Source organism: Pithys albifrons, chromosome 4, assembly GCF_047495875.1.
Source record: "Pithys albifrons albifrons isolate INPA30051 chromosome 4, PitAlb_v1, whole genome shotgun sequence".
Classification (NCBI taxonomy): domain Eukaryota; kingdom Metazoa; phylum Chordata; class Aves; order Passeriformes; family Thamnophilidae; genus Pithys; species Pithys albifrons.
Window position 1 is genome coordinate 31,203,105 of NC_092461.1, and position 24,793 is coordinate 31,227,897.

The 24,793-nt window shown below is 42.2% G+C and overlaps 1 protein-coding gene across 7 annotated transcripts in view; it reads left to right on the forward strand.

Annotated features, from left to right (window-relative positions):
- The window catches only part of TRAPPC9 (trafficking protein particle complex subunit 9), a 464,855-nt gene that overhangs the window by 73,887 nt on the left and 366,175 nt on the right, over nt 1–24,793 (forward strand). For all 7 annotated transcript variants that reach the window (XM_071553785.1, XM_071553786.1, XM_071553784.1 and 4 more), the window contains 2 exons: nt 1,181–1,333; nt 10,719–10,843. In XM_071553785.1, the coding sequence (XP_071409886.1) occupies nt 1,181–1,333; nt 10,719–10,843 (278 nt within the window). The remainder of the gene's footprint in view (nt 1–1,180; nt 1,334–10,718; nt 10,844–24,793) is intronic.

Sequence of the window (24,793 nt, forward strand, 5' to 3'; positions counted from 1 at the left end):
CTTGAAGGAAACAATTATTAGAATTTTTTATTTTTACCTCATCTTTGTTCTTTTAGAGCAATCTGTACTATTGATCTGATGTGGAAAGGCACAAGACAGCACCTGGTGGTCTGTGAGAAAAATATATTAGAAGCAAAACTGTTACTGTTTAGGTAGAACTTAATGAAAAATATTCTCTTTTTTTCCCCTACTTCCCTAGAAGGGAACAGTTTATGTGCAAATCAACATAATTTTGATTTCTAATTGCTTTTTTTGCAAGATCCTTCACTCCAGGTTGTGGTTGCTGAGGCAGCCTGAGTGTCACATGGATATCACATGATGGTTTTGGAAGGTTCTGAGGTGCCAACAAAGGAACCTGCCCTTAAATCCAGAGCCTGGTGGGAGGGAGAAGAGATGAACTGTGTGACTTCCAGTGGTCCCTGTTATGCAAAGCTGTGCTCAAGTGGTGCTTAAATGAACCTTTAGAAGAATTCTCCAGTGCAATTTGCAGATAATATGCTTTGCTACAGTAAATTAGTAAATGTATTTTTAGGATTCTCCCAGTCAAACCATCGTGTTCATTTTATGCATTAATAGACTTTTTCTGTAGTGTTCAGCATTGTATGGGCTTGCAGATACTAATGAATTTATAGATGGGCTGGGTTGATTGGCCAGAACAGAAACCCCCATCCAGTATTGATGAGCAGTAAATATTGGGGTTTTTCCTCATATTATCTTCTGGCCTGTCAGGCTTATGAGAGAGGAGCTAATAATTAAAAAGTAACCAAATAATGATGTTGCAGCTGCTTCAGAAATTTCCCTGATTTAGTCTGGTGTAATATTTTGATGAACTGTTCTCTGCATTTGTGTGACTCTCCCTGAGTTAAAGTCTGTATGACTCAAAAGTACATGAACTTTTAGGTCCCCTTCAGGCTGTATTTGAAGTGTATATTTAATGTTGCCTGTTGTGCAATGTTTTGTCACTTAAATGCATATTTTGAGCTTTGTGACCTACATGATTTTGGGTCAATGTCAGGACACAGGAACTTCTCTATATTTGTAGTGTTACATTAAATTTTTAATACCTTAATTCTGAATATTTTAAGTGACAAATCAGTTAATACTGTCTACAACAGTTCTAAACTGAAATTTCCCTAAAGTGGGGGTTATGCTCATGAAATATTCACTTATTTTTGTGCAGAGAAGCTGTATGGGGATTTCTTGAGCTGGAATCTAGAAGATACCCTCTCCCAGTTCCCTCTAAAACCTGGAAAGATTGCAACATTCACTGTGAACATTAAAGTGAAGCTGGACTTTTCATGCCAAGAAAACCTTCTGCAGGATCTCAGTGATGGTGAGTTTTAATTTCTCCTTGTTTGGGATGGTGTTTGTTGTGTGCTTCTGGGAAACCCTTCTCTCGTTGCTGTGCCATTTGTGCTCTGTGTTTTTGTATATTTGTGTCTTGTGATGCAAAGACAGCCCTTCTGTGAGCTGTGGGGCTTGAAGAGGGAATTTTTGGGACAGCTCTGGGCACCACAGCCTGACCTGACTTTCTCACCACCAGACCTTGCCCTGCTATCTTTTTAAATCATTCTTGACAGAGTCCTTTTGATGTGTCTCTTTGTGTCCTTGCCTTATGAAGACAAAAATAATTTACAAACATTAGTGGATTTCAAAGAGAAAAAACATTGTTTAGTTATCCAAAATTGCAGAGTTTTCAGTCATTGCTGAATTTGGTTTTGCCAGAAGTGACATCCTGAAATGTAGGAAAAAATCCCCCTCATATTTGTGCTGTAGAGAAAGTCTTATGTGCTTAAACTTATTCTGAATAAAAAAAAGCAGCAGTGTTTGTTTGTATTAGAATTATTTGGAATTACAAGTACCAGATCCTTGTAATAAGGATTTTCTTTTTACAATAAACACACAATCTCACTGGAGTAATTGCTCTGCTCTGTATTTTTTCAATTGCCTGGTATATTTACACTGATTGAATTAATTTGACAAAACAAGATATTCCTGTATTTATAAAAACAAGTATCATTTGGATTTTTTCTCAGGATCCAATTGCAGGTATACATTACTACCATAGGGGATATTTAACAAATAAATTATTTCAGTATAGAAAAATACAACAAAATGACATGCAGAGCTTATTTAGGTTGAATAGTGCTGGTTTCTGTGAGTTATCTTGCAAAGGCATTTAGACAGCAATTATATTAACTGTTAGCAATGATTAAAAGACTTCTTTAGTTTTGAAACCTCCCTAATGTAAAATAAAAAAAATATTTTAAAACTATTTTAGGGCTTTGACTGCACTAACCCCATGGTATGAGAACACAAGGGCCAAGGAACTGAGACTCTGAGAAATGCAGATCCAAAAAAGCTTTATATATATACGTATAAATATGTATATACACACATACATATATGTATGTATATATATATATTTTTTTTTCAATTCCCTTTGTTTTTCCAGTCTCCAAAAAGCTCTGGAGCAGCCCTTGCCCAGCAGTTTTTCAGGTGCAATAACACAGACAAAATACTCTGTAGGAGGAGAAGGTAACACATTTCTTGGTCTTGCCACCAAACAGTTGTGGGATTTGGGATTTGGGTTTGGACTTCTGTTGTTTGCCTGTATCCAACTCTCACGAGGCCATATATGAACAAAATCTGTGAACATTTTACCTTATTATTTCTGCCTCCTGCGTCTCTGAAAGGTTGTGTGACTGGGGCAGTTGAGCCTTTCCTCACTCAGGGATAAAGGAGCAGAATCCGTGGTGTTTTGTTGGAACTGTGGTGGCTGTGGGTGCTGTGTGCTCTGTGTGCTTTGGAGATGATGTTAGAGATGCTGATTGTATTGGCAATTTACTTGTTGCTTTATTTTTTATGTATTGCTTTTAACTTTACAAATGCTGTGTTTTCCAAAGAGGTGGATAAGAGCCTGATGTGAAGGACAGTAAAGAGCCAGAGAAATCAGTGGCAACTGTGATGTGACTTTTAATCATAAGGTAGCTGTGGTGCCTTTTTCTTTTGAAGAAATGATGATCAAAATACTTTTGTCTCTTAAAAGTAATGCCCTTAAGAGGGCATCTGTTACTTTCATCTCTTTTCATTTGCTGCTGAAATTGTTTCCTTTTACACTGTTTGTAATCAGGACATAGTACAGAGGGGATAAATTACTGATGCTTCTGATGATACACTTACAATTGGGAAATAAACTAAGTTATCAATCAAAATTGCTGATCTAATTTGGGTGTGTTGATTGTATACTGTCTCATAAAGAAAAAGGCTGGATGTTTTTCAAGATTAAAGGAAGCAAAACCCCATGAGTGGCTGTCCAGGGTCAGCCCAGTGACCATCCAGTCCCATATCCTGGCTCTGAAAGTGGCTGACAGCAGATGCCAGTGGGAGAACAGGGAAAGCTGTGCACACACAGACACACACACACACTACATTTCTTTAGGCTTGTGGACTCCAACAGTTGTTCCAGCATTAAATATGGTCTCTCTGGTTTTAGGCACTGTTAGTTATCCTTAGTGGGTTTCTCTTTCCTAAAATTCTTCATTCTTCCCATCAGCACCATGGCAAGAGGAGTCACAGCTAAATTACTTTTCAGCAGCTTTGCCCTGGCTGGTGTCCTGGTATTCCCAGGTTTTTGTGTTACATGAAAGAGGTAACAGTACATGTTGTAACCATGGTCCCTGCAGTGGTGATTTTAGACATTTCCTCAGGTTATTGTCACAGCAAGCTGGAGATTCCTCATGGCTTAGCTGTCCCTCTTATGGAAACTGTTCCACTTGTCAGCCTTTCCCTTTTGGACTCTCTCAGGTCTGTGTGTTTGGGGGAGGATGTTCACACTGTTTGAAGGGTGATTGATGTATTTCTGCAGGGACCTAATGATGCTCTTTATTTTGATTTCTATTACTTCCCTTACAATCATTCAGTAATACATGATTTGTCACTTTCTTTTTTGACTCTTGTGGACCCTGACTGGGGAGATCCATGAATTTGTGGACCACAGCTCCAGGATCTTGCTCCTGAGCAGTAACAATGAGCCCAGAGCCTCTTAGTGCACAAATTGGTTCAGGATTGGTTTTTCCCATTTATTTATGAGGAATTCAAATTGCCATTTTATTGCCCAGTCATTGAGTTTTGTGAGGTTCTAGCTGTGATGTCAGTGTGCTGACAGTTGTTCTGTCTGGGTTGGACAGGATTCTATTCTGGGAATCTGGTTTATGCAAATCCAGCCAAATAATGTGCCAGAAGAAATTTAAGTTGGATATCAGAAAAAAATTCTTTGCAGAGAGAGTAATCAGGTGGGCTGATTGGGCTGCCCAGAGAGGGGTGCCCAGAGAGGTCATATGTGGGGTTTTCAGTGGGTTCATATAGAGACAATCCTGATAAAGTTGCTAACTATGTAGAAAGGGCAATAAAGACCCAAGATCCGGATTGGTTCGACCTTGAAGTGCTGATGGACACCCTATTGGACAGCACAGAGAAAGATCTGGCTGCAATTCTGAAGCAAACCAAAATTCTGCATCAGGTAACCCTTGATAATGTCTCATTAGGCCTGGATGATGTTTTCCACAAGCTCACGTCATGGTTGCCGAACTGGACCTGGATGAAACAACTGTTTTTGGTAGTGATATATGTAGTTAGTGTTTGCATAATCGCTTATTGCATGATCAATATATGACAGAGAGGTCATATGCAAATCCAGCCAAATAATGTGCCAGAAGAAATTTAAGTTGGATATCAGAAAAAAATTCTTTGCAGAGAGAGTAATCAGGTGGGCTGAATGGGCTGCCCAGAGAGGGGGTGGATTCCCCATTCCTGGAGGTTTTTAAATGGAGATTGGCTGTGGCACTGAGTGCCATGATCTGGTAAAGGGACTGGAGTTGGACCAAGGGTTGGACTTGATGATCTCAGAGGTCTTTTCCAACCCAATCCATTCTATGATTCTAAGAATGTCCTTCCCATTAAAGCCACCTCTTAGGGTACATGTCACAACCTGCGTTGCCTTGGCTTATTAACTTTGGAATTAATTACTTTGGAGAGATGAGGAGTGAGTCTCTTCATTAATTAGGGTTAAGTAGACCAGAAGCTTCTTTACAGGAAAGACACTGAAGTGCTGGAGTGTGTGCAGAGAAGGGCAGTGGGGCTGGGGAAGGGTCTGGAGCACAAGTGTGGGGAGGAGCAGCTGAGGGAGCTGGGGATGTTTAGCCTGGAGAAAAGGAGGCCCAGGGAAGACCTTGCTGTTCTCCTGTCCCTTGCCTGGGTGTTTCAGGGTTCCTTGTCCTCTGGCTGGGAAGGTTGTTCCCCTGGATAAGGCAGGAGGAAGCAGCAGACAGGTCTGTGCCACCTGCTGAGGTGTCCTGAAGAGGTCAGCAGGATATCCCCATTATGAGCATAATGGAATCTCCTTCCTGGTTATTATACTGTAATTTCTGAAATCCAGCACTTCCCTGACACTAAAAGGGATGAGAACAAGAGCTGCTTTTTCTGGGTTGCTTTATACACAGTAACTTGTTGGTGGGAAGCAGGCTTTTAAAAAGCTCCCGGGACACGGGGGTAATGTTTTGCAAAGTTAATGAATTAATCTACAATGAGTACTTCATTAGGTAAAATGTTAATGTTCATCTATTCCGTGTATAGGGAACCTACAGACAGGTGTGAGGATATTTAGATTCATAAACTCATCAAAGAAACTAATTAATTATGTGTTGAGAGAGAAGCAAATCTGTGCCTTAGGTCTCTCCTTCCTGTCTCTGGGGAAAAAGAGGTTGCAGAGAAATGATAGCATATTTCTAAAATCACCGATCTTCAGTAATATTGTTATGCAAGACCAGTATGTGTTTCATACTCACTTGAATGCTTTTTTTCTTAAGTGGCCAGATTTTATCCACTTCAAAGTGTTCCTGCACTTACACAACATATAGACAATATATTTGCTTGTTAGAAAGATACCTGGTTTGGAATTTAAATGACTCTTGACAAGTCTTCTGAGAAACTGGGTAGCCTGGAGGACTCTGTTAGGATAATGGTATCCCTGATGATGATGGAAGTCCTCAGAGATGTTCCAGTATTACCATTTCCACGTTTCTAGACTTGGTTGCCTTTTAGCATTTAATCATTCACAATAGACTTGCAATGTGACTTAATATCTAAGGAGTCTTTTTGGCTCTGCAGTTTGAAGATGTCCCTTTGGTTGTACTGTTAATTTGAGTAAATGAGGTTTTTCCCTTTTGTTTTGTTTTGTAACCACAAACACTTCTGTGTCCTCCATAAATTCACCACTGTGTAACTTTAAAAACATTCTTAATTTTTGAGACCTTTTCCTACAGAATTCTTCCTGATTTTCAGCTTTAGTACTTACAGAAGGTAAGCTGCTTTTTTCACTTTCAACTGCCTTTTAATCTAGATAAATAATCATTTCATAATTTTACTGATACAAGGGTTTTTTTATTTAACAGTATGCAAGTGCCTTGGGACTTCAGCTTTTATCAGTTATTCCAGGCACTCTACAAATATGTGGAAAGATGGTGTTTGAGTCCCCAAATCTTTCTAACATGAGGCAAATAGCAATAAAGTGGTTATTGGCACATACAGGCTCACAGACCTGCCATCCTGTTACGCTCTTCCCTTGCTGAGAGGCTTTGTAGTCTGCATAAATAATCTGTAGTCTTTATTATGAATTTCTTTATACTTCATTTGCTGGATTCATGGGTTCACTCTTATTAGTTCAGCAACCTCAGGAAGCAATCCTTACTGATTCTGCATTTGTTGTTGGGAGTTATTGTCTCCATGGGTGATGGATGTGCTGTCTGTGCCCTGCTCCTGGAGCCAGGGAGCTGCTGCATTCCCAGGAACTCTGCCTGGATGCTCCTGCCCGTGGGCTCTCCTGTCATAGTCCTAAGTGTGTTTCTGAGAGAGGGAGGAGATGCATCTCAGTGCCCACAAATGGATTCTATTGCCTGAAACCTCGTGTACTCCTCTGCTATCCCCTTCCTTGTGGCTGCAGAAAACAATTTTCCAGAACTCTGCCTGCTTTTAGCAGAATATAGTTCTCTTTTTCTAGGAAAAAAAAGGCATGTTCAAGTTCAGCAAGCAGAGTCTGCCTCCTGTCTCAAGTTGTTTTTTCTTTCCTTCTGCATGTTTAATGTCCTTCAAAGCTGTTGCAGTGTCTTAGGAGATGGTGCCTACAAAGAGGCTTTTTGTTTTGAAATTTCACTCAGGCAATGGATTGACAAAATAAACAAATGGGTTGAGGGGGCATTTAATTTTCATATGTTATGATCAAGCTGTGTATTTTCCAAAAACCATCTTTCCAGAAGAATCATAGAATGGTTGGGTTTTAAATGACTTAATGATCATCCCATTGCAACCCCCAGCCCGTGGGCAGGGACACCTTCCACTCTCCCAGGTTGCTCCAAGTCCTGTCCAACCTGGCCTTGAACACTCCCAGGGATGGGGCAGCCACAGCCTCTCTGGGAAACCTCTGTCAGTGTCTCACCACCCTCACAGGGAAGAATTTCTCACTGTCAGTTTGATGTCAGCTGCCCTTGTCCTGTCACTCCATGCCCTCAGAGTCCCTCTCCAGCTCTCTTGGAGCCCTTTAGGCACTGGAAGGGGCTCTAAGGTCTCTCTAGAGCCTTGTTTTTTCCAGACTGAGCCCCCCCATCTCTCCCAGGCTGTGTCCATGGCAGAGCTGCTCCAGCCCTTGGAGCATCTTTGTGTTCTCCTCCAGACTCACTCCTGCAGCTCCACATTCTGCTTTTGTTGGGAGCCCCAGGTGTGGACACAGCACTCCTGGTGGGGCCTCCCCAGGGTGGAGCAGAGGGGCAGAATCCCCTCCCTGGCCCTGCTGGTGACGCTTGTTTGGGATCAGCCCAGTGATTCCCTCCCAGTCCCCCCTTTGCCTCCTGACTCCTCTCCCAGGGGACGGAGATGGGGATGGGGTCGGTCCCTCCCAGCCCCTCTCGGCTGCTCCTCTCTTGTGTCTCTGTCCCAGGTTGGGCCTTTGCCCAGGATGCAGCTCCTGAGAAATAGCTGCTCCCACAGGGAATATCGCCTGGGCTGTGGGGGAATTCCTGCTGTGGACCTGCAGCCCCCCTGCCATCCTTGGAACAGACTCAGGGAGGTGGTGGAGTCACTGTTCCTGGGGGTGTCAAAGAAAAGACTGGATGTGGCACTTCCAGTTCTGGTCTAGTTGACAGGGTGGTGTTCAGTCATAGGTTGGATTCGATGATCTCAGAGGCCTTTTTCAACTTAATGGATTGTGTGATTCCTCCTTGTCCTTCACCCCTTGGAGTCCCTGTGCTGCTGTTGGATCATGTGAAGGTCTTCTGGAAAGAAGCAGCAATTCAGCCTCAAATCCTATGCTGTTTTCCATCTCAGTTGTGTTGCCAGTTACCTGTAAACTGCCTTGGAATCCAAACTCTGGTGTCCTGGCCTCAGTGGAATAGTTTATAAGTGTTCCTTGCTGCAGAGTTTGAGACCACTGTGGTTGTGCTGCACCTGTTGAAGAGTGTTCAGTTTTGTCACCCCCTCACTGTTGTGCAGCCCAGCATTCCATGGAGCAGGAGCTGTCCTGGGCCACCTCTTCCTTCGAGGCTTAGTCAGTGGGATGTAAATCTGCAGGTTGAACTCCCTGGATGCTCCTCCCCTCATTCAGATACAAAGTTGTGTGGGATTGTTCTTTGCAGTGATCTGGGAAAGTGGCTAATGAAGCTAAATTGACAATTTACTTAACATTGGAGAGGAGAGAGGAAATGCTGGTAAGAGATTTTGCTCTGTTGTGACAGCAGTGACTGGGATGTTGGAAAGGCAAGCTGTGTTTTTGCAGTTACCATGGAAAAAGTGTTGGTCATGTGCTGTTACCATGGAAATATTCAGTGTGGATTCTGCAAATTAGGAAAATTTCTGGACAGAGTAGAGAGACAATTACTCTTTTTATAGTACAAGGCTGCTCAAGCTGTTTAACAGTAGGGATGAATGAAAGAAAACTGTGGAGAATTCAGCATCTTCAGCATTTTAAACTTCATGAGAGAAAATAAAATGTATGAAACCTCAAAAAATATCAGTATCAATAATTTAAAACTTCTGCTGAACTGCTTCATTGATGCTCTCTGCTTTTTCTGCCATCATTAAGTTCTGAGACAGAAACTTGATCACTACAGTGGTTACCTTAGACTTTTCATCCTGAAGCACCATCAATGTCTCCTTTGCTATAAACCCTCCTTTTTCAGGCACAATTTAGAGATTCAAAAATTCCTTCTTCTCAGAGAAAATGTTTAAACTCATGCCTTCTTTTTTTCCACAAAGAAAATGAAAATAAACTGGGGTTCTAAAGGATAAAGTAATGAAGAAAGGCATTAGTTGTATGTCTGTGATATTCTTTTAGGTGTTATCTATTGCTTTCTCAAAGAAAAGAAAGCTCATGCCTTATAAAAATGGAAAATTTGACTAATGCCATGCAGTTTTTCATGCTTGGTTCTTTTTGTGTTTTAATTTGCAATTTTAAGCACCAATCAATATCAATTTTTCTTGCAAATATAGAACTAGTGAAAATCATTCATCAGTTGGAAAAGAATATTTTCCTTCCATTGAAACTTTTAATTTTCTTTAAAAAAGACTGAATTTTAAAGCCTGCAATCAAATGTATTTGTGATGAGTTTTGTTGGCAATGTCTTGAACTTTTCAGTGTACGACTGATTCAGGAAATACGTTTGGGGTTTGTGGGACAGTTTGGTGTTTCCCATGGGTTTGGCCTTGTGGCTGCTGTAGGTTTGATGTATTTAGTTGGTATTTATGTGTTGCAATTGCTCTGAATGGCTTAAAGAAACAAAGTCCTGCTCTCCTTTGGACTTGGGATGCAAATCTAAATAATGGAAAATAGTGAATCTGGTTTGAGTATATGTTAAGGCTTCATTACTTTGATTTTCTTGTTACTCTGATGCTTTTGATTCAGTGTTAATTTTCACACATTTGATTGGTTTGTGCTTAGAATGTGCCCTTGGTTTGGTTGAGAAACCCAAATATGCTCCTGTGTGTTCATTTACCTTCAAGTTACACGACGTTGTTGGCAATAACAGGTTCTATTAAGTTGTCCTGTTGTCTCTTGTTGCTTTACTGTCTGTCAGTCCCCAGACTGATAGTGAATCCTACAGTGAGGATATTCCTCTAAGGATACTCATTTCTGTTACACTTTTTGTTGACTTTTATAGTGTAAATCTTAGTTCTGCCTCTACTATATGTGAGAAATACTTTATTTGTTTTTACATCAGTAGATGTACAGAACATAAACTTCTCTATTTTCTATTCTTTTCCACAAAATATACTTGAAAAAAGAAACCTCTTACCAGAAACTAGTTTAAAGATCCTGAGCAGCTGGTGGGGTCACTGTCATGGAAAACCACAAGCTTTTATCTTTCTTCTGTTTGAAAACTGTAAATGTTAAAACTAATTTTATATTATTAATTCTGACATCTCTGTTCTGATATCTCAAATAGTCCTTTCCTGTGATCATCACTGAATTTTTGGTGTATTCTTTTTGGATTATTTTTGGCTTGAAGGGAAAACCAGCAAAGCAATCTTTGTCTTCTGCTTTGCCTTATTGTATAAAATGTTAATCCTACTTTTTATGTCTCTTCTCTCCCTGTGATAATACAGATGTAGACTCATTGGAATAAAACATAGCATTAGACAAGCAAAAGTAATTTCATGTGTTCTGTTTGCAGATGGAATCAGTGTGAGTGGACTCCCCCTCTCCAGCCCTTTCCGTCAGGTTGTCAAACCCAGAGTGGAGACCAAAGCTCTGAATCCACAGGAAAGCAGCAAAGCTGGGGATTTCAGCCACGTGAAGGTGAGGGAATGCTGCAAACCTAGGGGGAGTTGGGCCTTCCATTGCACTGGGTTGTGTGATTAAAAAGGAGAGGTTTCCTCGTCTCATCAATATTTCCCTTTGGTTTTTCTTTTTAGCACAGCTTGGTGCTGTGTGTTTGGATTGTTTTATTGGAACAAACAAACAAAAAGAGGTGAAGAAAGATGAGCCTGGCAGTGGGAATTGCAGGGCTGGGTATCAGTGTGGGGTCCTGGGGAGCTGGCAGTTCACCTCAGGTGGCTTTCTCGTGCTATTTACTCTGCAGGAAGGGGCTTCTGTGTGAATCCTTGGGTTTCTCTGTGTTTTCTTGGCCTTTTAGTGATGTTCATGTAAGTAATAAAACAGAATAGTTGAGAGAGTCAAAGGAAAAGTAGATAAAAGTAGCAGGATGAAAGAAGAGTTGTGTGGAAGCTGCACTGTGCTTTTCTGAAGCTGCTCTTTTCTCTTGAACATCCCACCTGTTCTTGCCTGATGAAGGTGCAGACTTGTTGTTTTAAGCCATGAGATAAGTTTAGCCTCATCTTGGCTGGATGTGCAGAAGATGCAATTTCAGATGAAAATAAGGAAGGTTGTAATAATGGACTGTAGCCCATCCCTGGTCTCTGCCCTCCCTTTGGGAATGTTGTGTGTGCTGTGGAGGGTTTGACAGGCACAGGCTTTGCTGCTCTCAGGGACTTGCTTTGCATGTGAATTTGCTTCCTTCCCAGGGAGATTATTCACAGTTCTGCTGTTCAATAACCAGGTGAAACTGCTATTTTTAAACTTTCTTTTGGACCACTAGCACTGCTAATTCATCATCTTTGATTCTGCAGTACAGAAATCATGATTGTAGCCTGGGAAAGGTGTTGAAACATTAGTAAAGGTTTTCTTTGTGTTTGATGACATAACCAGGTATTTCCTAATTGCTTATAAATATAAATCAGCATCATTGAGGAAACAAGCTGATACTTAAGTGTGTAAAATGTCCAGCATAAATGTTTAAATTTATAACTTTGTGCAGAATGTCTGACCTATAGACACTTCTGAGTCATGGCAGCAGGGGGAATATTATTCCAAAAGAGGACTAAATTCTGGAAATGCAGAACTTTGCACCAAATCCATGAAAAAAAAGCAGCCTTTTGGTTCACTTTTTGCTTGTCAGCCAGTTGTCCTGGCAACCAAGAAGCTGCAGGTTCCCAGTGATCATTGTGATGGTTTTTCAAGGGTGTTGGGGGCTGGAAGGCAAGAACTTGGTTTTTAACAGCGTGTGGTACAACAGGGTAGTGGGAATCATAGAATCATAGAATCAATTGGGTTGGAAAAGACCTCCAAGATCATCGAGTCCAACCCTTGGTCCAACTCCAGTCCATTTACTAGATCATGGCACTCAGCGCCACGTCCAATCTGCGTTTAAAAATCTCTAGGGATGGTGAATTCACCACCTCTCTGGGCAGCCCATTCCAATGCCTGATTACTCTCTCTGGAAAGAATTTTTTTCTGATATCCAACTTATATTTCCCCTGGCAGAGCTTAAGCCCATGCCCCCTTGTCCTATTGCTGAGTGCCTGGGAGAAGAGACCAGCCCCCACCTGGCCAGAACTTCCCTTCAGGTAGTTATAGACAGTGCTGAGGTCACCTCTGAGCCTCCTCTTCTCCAGGCTAAACAACCCCAGCTCCCTCAGCCTCTCCCCACAGCACTTGTGCTCCAGTCCCTTTACCAGCCTTGTTGCTCTTCTCTGGACTCACTCCAGCACCTTTCTGAACTGAGGGGCCCAGAACTGAACACAGTACTCAAGGTGTGGCCTCCCCAAGGCAGAGTACAGGGGAAGGATCACTTCCCTGGTCCTGCTGGCCACGCTATTTTTGATACAGGACAGGATTCCATTGGCCTTCTTGGCCACCTGGGCACACTGTTGGCTCATGTTGAGCTTCCTGTCAATTAGTACTCCCAGGTCCCTTTCTGCCTGGCTGCTCTCCAGCCACTCTGTGCCCAGCCTGGAGCGCTGCAGGGGGTTGTTGTGGCCAAAGTGCAGGACCCGGCACTTGGCTTTGTTGAACTTCATCCCACTGGAATCAGCCCATCTCTCAAGTCTATCCAGATCCCTCTGCAGAGCCCTCCTGCCTTCCAGCAGGTCGACACTCCCTCCCAACTTGGTGTCATCAGCAAATTTGCTGATGATGGACTCAATCCCCTCATCTAAATCATCAAGAAAGATTTTAAACAGGACTGGACCCAATACAGACCCCTGGGGAACACCACTGGTGACTGGCCACCAGCTGGGTGCAGCTCCGTTCACCAGCACTCTCTGGGCCCGACCCTCCAGCCAGCTCTTAATCCAGGAGAGGGTACACTTGTCCAGGCCATGGGCTACCAGCTTTTTCAGGAGTATATTATGGGAGACAGTATCAAAGGCCTTGCTGAAGTCCAGATAGACACATCCACAGCCTTCCCCTCATCCTCCAGGTGGGTCACCTGATCGTAGAAAGAGATCAGGTTGGTCAGACAGGACCTGCCCCTCCTAAACCCATGCTGGCTGGGTCTAATCCCTTGTCCACCCTGAAGGTGATGTGTGATTGTACTCAGGATGAACTGCTCCATAACCCTGCCAGGCACGGAGGTCAGGCTGACAGGCCTGTGGTTGCCAGGATCCTGCTTGAAGCCCTTTTTGTGGATTTGGGGTGACACTGGCCAACCTCCAATCATCTGGGACCTCCCCAGAGAGCCAGGACTGTTGGAAGATGATGGAGAGCGGTTTGCCAAGCTCTTCTGCCAGTTCCTTCATCACCCTGGGATGGATCCTGTCTGGTCCCATAGACTTGTTAGGATCCAGCTGGCTCAGTAAGTCGGTCAATATTTCCTCCTGGAATACAGGAGGGCTATTCAGCTCCCTCTCCCTGTCCACCAGCTCCAGAGGCGAGTTGTCTTGAGGGCCACCTGTCTTACTGGTGAAAACTGAGGCAAAGTAGGTGTTAAGTACCTCAGCCTTCTCCTTATCTTCCTTAACTATATTTCCCTCCAAGTCCAACAGAGAATGGAGGTTTTCCTTGCCCCTCCTTTTGTTATTAATGTATTTATAAAAGGACTTTTTGTTATCCCTAACTGAAATAGCCAAATTTACTTCAAATTCCACTTTTCTTTCCCTAATTTTTTTCCTGCATGACCTAGCTCTATCTGTAAATTCTTCGTAAGTAGCCAGCCCTTTTTTCCATAGTCTGTAAACTTTCTTTTTATCCCTGATTTCTTTCAGAATCTCCCTATTTAACCAAGCTGGCCGTCTTCCCCTCCGGCTGGCCTTTTGGCACACTGGGACAGCCTGTTGGTGTGCATTCAAAATCTCCCTCTTAAAACATGTCCATCCCTCCTGGACCCCCTTGCCTTTAAGGGTTGTTTCCCAGGGTATGCTCTGAATCAGTTTTTTGAATAGGCCAAAATCTGCTCTCCAGAAGTCCAAAGTAGAGGTGTTAATGGTGGCTCTTCTTACATCCCTGAGGACTGAAAATTCTATTATTTCATGGTCACTGTGCCCCAGGCGGCCTCCAACCACTACATACATCATCTACCAGCCCCTCTCTGTTTGAAAACAGTAGGTCTAGTGGGGCCTTACCCCTGGTAGGCTCATTTAGCAGGTGATGAAGGAAATTGTCCTCTATACACTCCAGGAACCTCCTTGACTGCCTCTTCTCTGCAGTATGAAGCTCCCAGCAGATATCTGGCAGGTTAAAGTCACCCACAAGAACAAGGGCTGGAGATTTTGAGACATCTGCCAGCTGCTTGTAGAACAATTCATCTCCTTCATCATCCTGGTTGGGTGGTCTGTAACAGACTCCCACAAGGGTGTCAGCCTTGTTGGCCTTGCCCCTGATTCTGGCCCTGTCTGTCCTTTCTGAAGAGCTTGTAGCCCCCCATAGCAGCACTCCAGTCATGTGATTCATCCCACCACGTTTCTGTGACAGCAACTATGTCATAGTTTTCCTGCTGCACTATGGCTTCCAGCTCCTCTTGTTTGTTTCCCATACTGCGTGCATTGGTGTACATGCACTTCAGCTGGGCCATTGATTTCATTCTCAACTCAGGCTCTATGCCCTTAGGCCTATCTCTGGAGAGCCCAGTTGCCATCCCTTCCCCCTTCAAACCTAGTTTAAAGCCCTCCTAACTAACCCTGCTAACTTATGGGCTACAGTTCTTTTGCCCTTCCTAGATAAATGAAGCCCATCTGCTTTGACGAGACTGGGCAACACGGAGTTTGCCCCATGATCAAAAACCCCAAAATTTTGACGATAGCACCATCCCCTAAGCCACCTATTGGTAAGCTGGGCTTTCCTAAACCTCTCCTCATTCATCCTGGCTAGCACAGGAACTGAGGCAATTACTACCTGTGCTCCTGTTCCATGAAGAGATCGGGTCAGTGCCTTGAAATCTTTTTTAATTACTCTGGTACTCCTTTTATTAATATCATCACTTCCAACCTGGACAACCAACAGTGGGTAATAGTCTGAGGGTTGGATAAGCTTAGGAAGTCTTTTGGTAATATCCCTCACCCTGGCCCCGGGAAGGCAGCAAACTTCCCTGTGGGACGGGTCTGGCCGACACAGAGGGCCCTCAGTTCCCCTCAGAAGGGAGTCACCGATTACAACAACCCTTCTCTTTTTCCTCTTTCCTGTAGTTGTAACCCGTCCGGTAGACTGGGGGTAACCAGAAGACCTTGTAGACAGATCCTCCTCCGGACTGTCCTCCAACTGACTGTCCGAGTCCAGGGCCATATACCTGTTTTTTAAGGGCACCCTGGCAGGTGAAAGGGGTCGAGAGGGGCATCTGTTTCCATTCGTCCGCATCCCTATGGTCTGTTCTGTCTGCCTGATGGCAGGAGGGGGTGGGCTTCACCACCTCCTGCTGGGCTTCCTTAGGAGTGGAAAGGGTGTGACTCCACCAGTCAATTTCCCTTTCACTCTCCCTTATGTTTCTGAGCCTATCCACCTCTTCCTTTAGCTCTGCCACCAGACCCAGCAAATCGTTCACCTGCTCACATCGTATGCAGGTGCTTCTCATACTGTCCTCTGGTAGTAGGTCCAGGCTCAAACAGTCTATGGAGCCAGAGGCCTGAGTGGCTGCATCCTTTTTAGAGGGTTCTGTCTGTATTGACACCCCTCTACTGGTAACAGGAGCAACAGCTTTCATTTTTTTTGGGAGGCATGACTGCCTTGAGCTGTGGGGAAAGGTAGAAAAGAGAAACAAACTAACAAACAGAAAAAAACAAAAAAAAGGGCCGCAGAAATACCTAGGCTTCTGCCCTGCCTGTGCGAACTGCCGTGCAAACTGCCGTGCCACGCCCTCACTGACGTGCCACGCTCCTGGTCGCCGCGCTCCAGGTCGCTTGTGCTCCCTAGAGATGTTTTTAAAGCCTTCTCACTCTCCTGCTAACGAGCAGGCCCCGCCTCCAACTCCCCTCTGAGTCACCTGCTGATAGCTGAAGGAGCAGCAAACAAAGCCTGCCAGGGAATGCACATGCTGGATCCTGTTGGGAGGTTTATGGAATGGATTTGGTTTAATTAATTGTTATTTTGTGGTGGAAGGAAAATGCAGGTGATCAGAACTATGTCAGCAGACAAACCACTTTCCAGCAGCATCAGAGGGTTCTTGGCTGACTGATGTATGGAATGAGCAACTCTCTGCATTAACATCTGATCTAATCTAGGCTTAATCACCAACCTTGCACTTTCTGTAGTGTTTGGAGGAGATGATTTATGGGGGGAGGAATAAAAATCAGGGTGCTAAAACAGCCAATAGGATAAAGCTCTGGAGGAAGTCTACAAAATTAAATTTTTAATCATTGAAATTATTATGGTTGTGATGATTTATTTGTGGACAACATCCATGATAGGAAAAATATGAATCATATTTTTCCAGTATTTGAAAGATTGGTGTATTGTAGGTGGGAGAGAGCAAACCACAGTAAGGTATCACTGGCTCTGATTTACTGTTGTGGCTCATTCCATTTTAACAGATATCCATTTCTATAACTTCTCTTTCTGTTCACCACCTTGGTATACTCATAAATAATAACCTTCTCCCAGTTTGTCCAGTTAAACTACTATAAACCAATAATTGGATCTACTTGGATAAAAAATGCTGTGGAATTCCAAGCTTTTTACAGTAAGAACCACCAGTAGCATAAAATAAAAGCTTCTAAATCATAGAATCAGGCAGTATTGTAAACAGTCTAGTCAATTAAACATTTGAAGATATAATTAGAATGTGCTGTGGTCCAGTTTTCTTGGCTGAGTTGTGAGGAATTTGCTGTGGGTTTGGGTTTGACTTGCTTGGTTTTAGTCTGGGTATCTTTGAGTACATAAAGGTGTTTGTTGTGAAATGCCTTTGCTCAGGAAGGACATTGTTGTCTGAAATGTAGCAAGTTGGGGTAGGGACATGAGAGATGGTCCAAGGTCCCCTTTGATCCTGAGCCTCAAAATGTTTGATATTTATGAATCTCTTGGAGTTCCCCAGAACCTCCTTAAAAGATCCTTCAGTTCCTCTCTGTTGCTGCAGAACAATTCAGCCCTTTTGGGCTGTTGCCTGTGCCCCTCTCAGTGCCTTTTGGGATCTCTGCTGGGCTGTGCTTGAAGGTTTGTCTTGTGATGCTCCTGCCAATTAGAGTGCTTTGACAAGGACTAATGTAAGAATCAAGTGGGAGTTTTGAAGTTAAGAAACAAGATAGATCTTAAACGACTTGTATATGTGGTGAAAATGCTCTGCTGTCATTTATTCATGATTTAGCAATAGGTGTCTGGTGTGAATATTCAGGAGTGGTGGTTATTTTTCAACCCTGCATAAGCTCGTCATCGAATAGAAGTGAAATTCTGCAAATGAAAATGAATGTAAATCAATGCTTCTCATGTTGCTGATTCTGAAATGTCCTTGTTCAGATATTTATAGGTCTCATACTTAAATGTTCCCTCCCTCCTTGTTTGCCTTACAATTTCTGTGCTTCACTCTTGGATATTGCCAGTATTGCAGTCAAACTTCTCTACAATCTCCGTTCTCAATTTTGCTGCAGGCTGCCTTTAATAAACCAGTCCCTGGCTCCTGGAAATGACTGTACAATGAGCTCATAAATTCAGTATAGAAATTGCTTTATGACCTCACTGCAAAGCTTGCTTATCCCCTCAAGCTGAATAGAATATCAGGGTGTAATGTTATGTTCAGGTGCCCTTTTCTGCTGTTCCCTGGTGGGTGGTCATGCCAAGCTTTGCCTAAACCTCAGTGTAGGTGCCTCTGTCTGAAAGGGTGAGTTCCCCTATTAGTTCTGCAGTGCTGAGCTTACCCTGCTGTGTGAGGGGGCTGGTTTGAGCCTGAGTCTGTTACTTCTTGAGTAACTCTGCAGTGTGTTTAAATATTCAACTGTTCCACGTCTTAATGCAAGGTTGCAGCGAGAAATTTAAACAGGTACCATAATCTCTCAGCAAACATGGTGTTGTTTTGAACCCAGGGAATTCTGGGCTGGTTTTCATTCCTAGAGACTATGTGGTGGAGGCTGGTTCTTCTCAGGGATGGCAGGAAGACACTCCCACTTCATTGCACACATCATGGGCTTGAGGCTCCGAGATCAGTCTGGGCTGCGGGGATTTGGTCCTTGCAGTCACAGTGATGGGGATTCACTGGGGGTTCCTTTTAGCCACGAGGTGGAAAGGAGAATTGCTCTTCAAAATATCTCAGTTTAATGTAATACACTTGGTTTCTTTGGAACAAGTCTGGCATTAAGAAGTGCTGCATAACCCCAACTGGACAAACAACCAAATCAAGAGTTTAAATGGACAAGTCTTTGAGCTGGATGAAGAAAACTTGCCAAGCATGTTGTGGGTTTTTTAAAATCTTGATTTAAGCTGCTAAACACAGACAGTGCTTACTGGCCAGTTGTGTGGCAGACAGGGCTGGTTTATAATTTATAAGGGATTTGGCTGATTTATTTATTTGTTCTGAAATTGGTGTGTACAGGAGCATTTTCCTGTGCTGCTGAACATGAGCTGCAGTTCTGGAGGTTCAGCTGCAGAAACTGGGGAGGTTTAAGTGCTCTCATAAAACTGCTCTGTGCTGCACTATCAGTAAGTGCTGGGAAGTGTTAAAATACAGTATATGGAGCTAATTTAATTTAATACTGTCCTTAATGTATCTTTTCTGATGTAGTCAGCAGTGTATTAAGATGAGATACAGGCCTTAATTGGACTTTTTTTCTGTTCAGTTCTCAGGCTCTGCTCTTCTGTATGAAAGTGTGCTGTTAATGGAGATAGACTTTATATTGTTGAAGCTTTATGCTCAAACTCCTTTTATTCATAAGCCTTATATCTGTTCTAACTTTAATCCCTTCAACATAAGATGCTGTATTTTATTTATTTATTTTTTAATATTTAAATAATTCTGGATGCTTCTGAAGTTAATGTGGGCATTTCATCCATGGAGTGCAACTGAAATTTAGATTCCTTCTTTTTGTTTGACTAAATGTGATTTCAGGAATGAGATCTTAGGCACAAGGATAGAATCCAGGTTCGATGATTTACTTCCACACTGCCCTATTTTGGTGTTCACTACTGTACTTGTGAAAGAGAAGATAAAAAATCCCAAACAAACCTCTTTCCTTTCCAAAGCTGATTTTTATCAAATTAATATATCTCCTATTTTTTATAATTTGTGATAAGAGTACCAGCAAGCCAGTCAGCTTTCCTGAGCCCTGCTCAGGTTGGAGCCATGAGCCACATCAGCCTTTGCCATGTCACAAGGTGTTTTGTATTGCCTTCCTGGCCAAAAAGTGCAGTTTCCTTTGGGATAAAGTGGATAATAAAAATAGGGTGGTTCTGCAAAAACGAGAGAGAAAAGGATTTTTGGCAGTTGGTACCTGTGTGGCAAAATTATGATCTGGATTTGGGTGAGAGCCAACAATTTTTGAGTAGTCTGGGTCTAAATGCTTTTAATTTCCTTCCCTGCCTGGTTCAGCATTGCTTACCTTCCTTGAAGTGCTCCAGTTCTAGAAGTAGTTGTATATTCCACACAATCTCTGCTCACTGAGCCTCCTCCTCTCCTCTTCTCTGAATTGCTCCAACAAGAAATGAACACTCTGTTGTGCCCTGGAGAGGACTGTGCTTTAGAACACAAAGAAATTATTTTACTAAAGCTATTCTGTAGAGCCAGGGATAAAAGAACCCCACTGCCTCTTGGATTTGAATAAATTCAATTAATTCATCTTGTCTGGTATTTTATTATCCCTGTAGTATCTGCAGTTTCAATTCAACACATTTTACAACTTGAAGTACTACCTATTTCTCCCATTTTCCCATTTTATTTGATGTTAAAAGTGTTGTAAAGTATCGATAGAAAAGTTTTGGATAGATTCACTATCTGCCTGTCAAAAGCACCGTTTTCTCTGGACCTTTTTGAATTGTCACTCAGAGAACAAGTGATGATCCCCTGCTTTTAACCAAACAAATGGTACCATCTCCTGTACAAGCTACACTTCTTCTCTCCTTCTTGTCTAAAGATGAACCAAGAAAAATGACATCAACACACTAAACAAAGCTCTTGTTATCAGCAGTCAGTGGTTATGTCCATAAGGACATTGAGTTAAGAAAGCAAAAACATCTTAATCCTGAGGTTAGCTGATGCAGAAGGCACTGGCTGTAGAGAGATTGAGGTGAGAAAAGGAGGGGAGGGGCACTGGGTTAAAATAATGCAGAAAAAGGGAAGATGGGCTCATGTGAAGACTTGCTGAGGTGGAAACCTGAAGTTGAGAGAGGGTTGAACAAGCATTTAGAACAGGGTGGTGTCAGCTCTGTAAGAAATTCTAAAAATCATTAGAAACTGAGATGTTTGTCTGAATGCTTTGCTTGCGTTGGATGGTGCATTTCCTCACAGTGCTCTTCCAGAGGACTGAGATCCCCGAGATCCCTGGCAGCCTGGAGCTCTCAGGGTGTAACCTGCTGTGTGGCACACAGTCAGGGTTCCTCTGTGTGTAATACATTATGTGTATGTATATATTATATACATTATACATGTGTGTATATATATATATATTTGTATATATATGTGTATATATATATATATATAAAACATGTGTGTGTATATATATGTGTGTGTATATATATATAAATATAAATATACTTCAGCGTTGCTCTTGCAGGTTCTTGCATGTTTAGTTTTCCTCTCTTACTGAGAACAGATGAGGTGGGTCAGACACTGGGTGTGGATCAAAGACCACTCTTTATTTCCGGTGCCTTATTTCCTTTTTTCTCACCTGTCTGCATTTCCTTGGTTCTCACCTGTGTCTTTTCCTTGGTTCTCACCTGTGCACATTTCCTTGGTTCTCACCTGTGTCATTTCCTTGGTTCTCACCTGTACACATTTACTCTGCTCCTGTGGTGGATCCCCTGGCAGTGGAGATGTTGCTGGAATCCTCAGGGTTGCTTCTGCCAGATGGAGAATGTTTCAGCCCCAAGGGTTAGGAGTGTGGTTGATCAGCCACCTGAAAGCTTCTCTCATTATTCAGCTCACAGTGATGAACTGCCTTTTGTTGGTGCTCAGCCTCCCCGCTCGCTTCTGGATTTGGGCTGAATGTCCAATTTAAAGTGGTTTTTCATCCCCTCTGCAGGTGGACTCTGCTTCATTGTACATGTTCCTAAAAGGACAGTGTGTTGTCCAGGTCTGAATCAGAAGCCCTGTAGCATTTTGGGTCTCGTGCTGAGCTCCAGCTAATAAACCTTTCCTTTCATCACTGCCTGTTTTATGCCCAGTGCAACACTTGGCCTGTGTGTCTCCAGTCCTTAACTCACTCATGCTCAGTCCCAGCAGGTTCTGGATGCAGAGAGCTCAACTATGTTTCTGAAAAAAGCTCTAGGCAAGATTTAAAGCATCTGATTTACCCTCAAATGCAGATACTCTTTGCAACACAAGAATTCTTGCCTGAAAATGTGGATGAGACTTGCTCTTTGTGTGACTAGGGATTCTTTGAAGCATTTGACATTCAGATTTCCAGGACAGTGAAAACTCTGAATGTGTAGCTTTATGGCCAAAGGCACTTTCAGACTTCACCCTTACAATGATCTGTGCTGTAGTTTCATCCATTTAATTTATGAGCATTGGTAAACATGGAAGCTTTCCATACTCACTTTTATTAGACTCATGATGATAATTATTTCTAGTGTTTTAAGTGTGGAATTGGCTGGGGGGAAGGAGGGAAGGCAACTGCTCTGCTGGGAAGAGGTGGTGGCAGCAACTGAAAGGCACCAGAAAGTGGAACTGGGCAGAGCAAGTGAGAGAGGGCAGCTCTGATCAGCTGGGAGGTTCCTCAGTGCCAGCATCAATTCATCCTGTGAGGTTGGCCAAGAGCTTTTGAAAGCATAATCCAGATTTTACTTTAACCCGTGCTGTGAGTGGGAAATTAAATACAGAGTGTCACAGAGGTGCTGCCCTCCTACAGGTGGCTGTGACTTACCTGACTTGGCACCACAAGGCAATGCTGTTTCATCACAGTATCAGAGAGAATTCTGTTCAAATCTGTTGTTCTGTGCAGAGGAAAATGCTACAGAGTCTCAGATGAGGGTTTCAATGCAATGTGTATCTTGCACCAAACAGTTGGAGAAAAGCTACCAGTGTATTAAGAGTAATTTTATGGATTTGGGTTATTCTTTTCTGCAAAGCAGAATTGTGAATACAGAGATAGATGGAATCATGCTTTCTATTTCCTTCTGAAACGGCTGTTATTTCATATTTTCCAAATTCTGTTGCTGCTTATTGTGCCCCAGGTTGGCCCTCAAATTGAGTGTCTGTACATTCTGTGCAGTGGCTTTGCATTTGTCAGTTGTTCCACATGAGTTTGGTAAAATCCATTGCTGCATTTTCATCTTTAGCTGCATATTCAAATCTCCATCCTTTTCAATGTGCTGTAATACAATCAATATTCCAAGGATTTGCTTGAACAAATTTTGGTCTCCCATAATTGAACTTGTGCAGTTTCACAGGTGCCTTTGCAGTGCTCAAGGCCTTCCATCTGCAATTCTCCTTTTCTTTATTGCTTAAGTCACCCTTTTCTTCCTGCATTTCCTCTCTTTTCACCTTTGTTTTATTTTATGAATCTGTACTAAGATCTCTTCACCCTTATCCTCATAACCTGGCAGATAACACAGCAGGTAAATCCCAGATAAAATACATAGTGCTCACTGTGTCTGTCCTTATTGTTTTGCCTCTGAAAATGAGGGAGACTCCTCTGTCCTCCCTCTGGAAAGCTGTGAACTGGAGGAAATCATTTTTCTGAGTGATTTAGTCAGAAATGTAAGTTTACAGTGGCTGCATCCTCATTATAGTCATTTATTGTGAGTGATAATTAATAGCTGTTGATGTCTGCACATTTATTTACACTTCTTGTCTAGAGCCAAATACCAACAGCCTCCTGAATATATGGAAGAAGATGTGAATAAGAAGGGGTAATTTAGGTTCCTTTTTCTCTCTTTGAAGCAATTGTTCTGCTCACTGAAATTGAGTTCTTACATTATGAAATAGTCGAGTTCAAAACTGGACTGGTCTAGAAATCTGCTGCTGAAGTTGGTCTCAACCTCATATTGCTCATGCTGAGTATGACAATATTTTCTTGCCAAATGTTTGATGGGACTTTTTAAAAATTCTATAGATTTTATCAGTTTAATAATTTTCTGTGGTCCTTTAACCACAGCCACTCAGTACATTGACAAATAATGAGGAATAGATTCACTCTGTGCCATAAGTTTTTTTCCTCTCAATTTGAGAATGAATAAATCTTCAAGCAACTTCAGTTTCTTAATTTTTCAAATAACATTTTCCTTGGATTGTTCCTTTTCCCCTGTCATAGAGACAGATCATAATTATGCTTGGAGGTTTGTTTTGGTTTTTGGGCAACTGGCCAAAGCAGATAAAGAGCATCTTGATGACATAAAAAAAAAAAGCAGAATCTTTAGACTTTGAATCTTCTGTTTAGATAAAGTGGCATTTTTAACAGCTCCCAAGTTGTAATTGGGGCTTTATTCTTAATTTAGTCCTGGGAATGATGTTGTGCTAAATTATCACTGAGCAGTGTCAGAGGCTCACTGTATCAGGGTGAGTAGGACAGGATTGACTTTAAAATACTGAAATTTCCCGGAAATGAAAATTTTCTAAAATTGTCAAAAGTAGCAGAGGAAAATCTTAGTGTGGGCAAAGAGGAAAAAAACCTGAGACAAATAAATGCAGGTTTTGAGATTGTGTTACATGGAAATCCAACTCACATTTTTTGGCCCTTTTATGAAATTGGTTTCTGTGCATTTTCATTAAACTGCTGATCTGGTTGTGTATTGCAGTGTCTGATGATGTGAGAGAGGAATTCATGAAAAAAAATCCTGTATGAAGAGGGGAAAGTGCAAGAATTTGGAGATGTTGATCAAAAAGAGTGTAATTTCTTGGATTTTTCTCTATGATACATTTAGACCTGATTTTCTGTAGGTGTAATCTTAAATTAAATCCCTAATGTTAGTGTGTTTAAATTGAATAAAACACATGTTCTCTGGTAGTAGAAGATAAAATGTAATATGAATATTACATTGGGAAAACTGATCCTTTGCTCTGGTACATGTTTATGTGGGGAATATTTGTTGTGTCACTTGGAGATCTGTAGTTTGATGAAGTATTTGTATAAATATTGCTGGTAAGTGACTTGGATGTGCTTCAACTGCCTTTAAGTGCAGTGAGCAGAATCCATCAAACTCTGCAATTGGATGGGTGAGAGTGGAGACCTCAGAAAGACTCCCTAATTTTAAACCTGGGACTCTTAAAACATGTTCTTGGTTTAGCTCAAGTAGGTCTGAGTAGAGGAAGAGCCAAATGACAAGAAGCAATTAAAATGTTTTTTTAATGAAATGATTCTCAGGAGCAAGGAAGGTTCTGGATTCCTTCATGGCAGCAGCTGG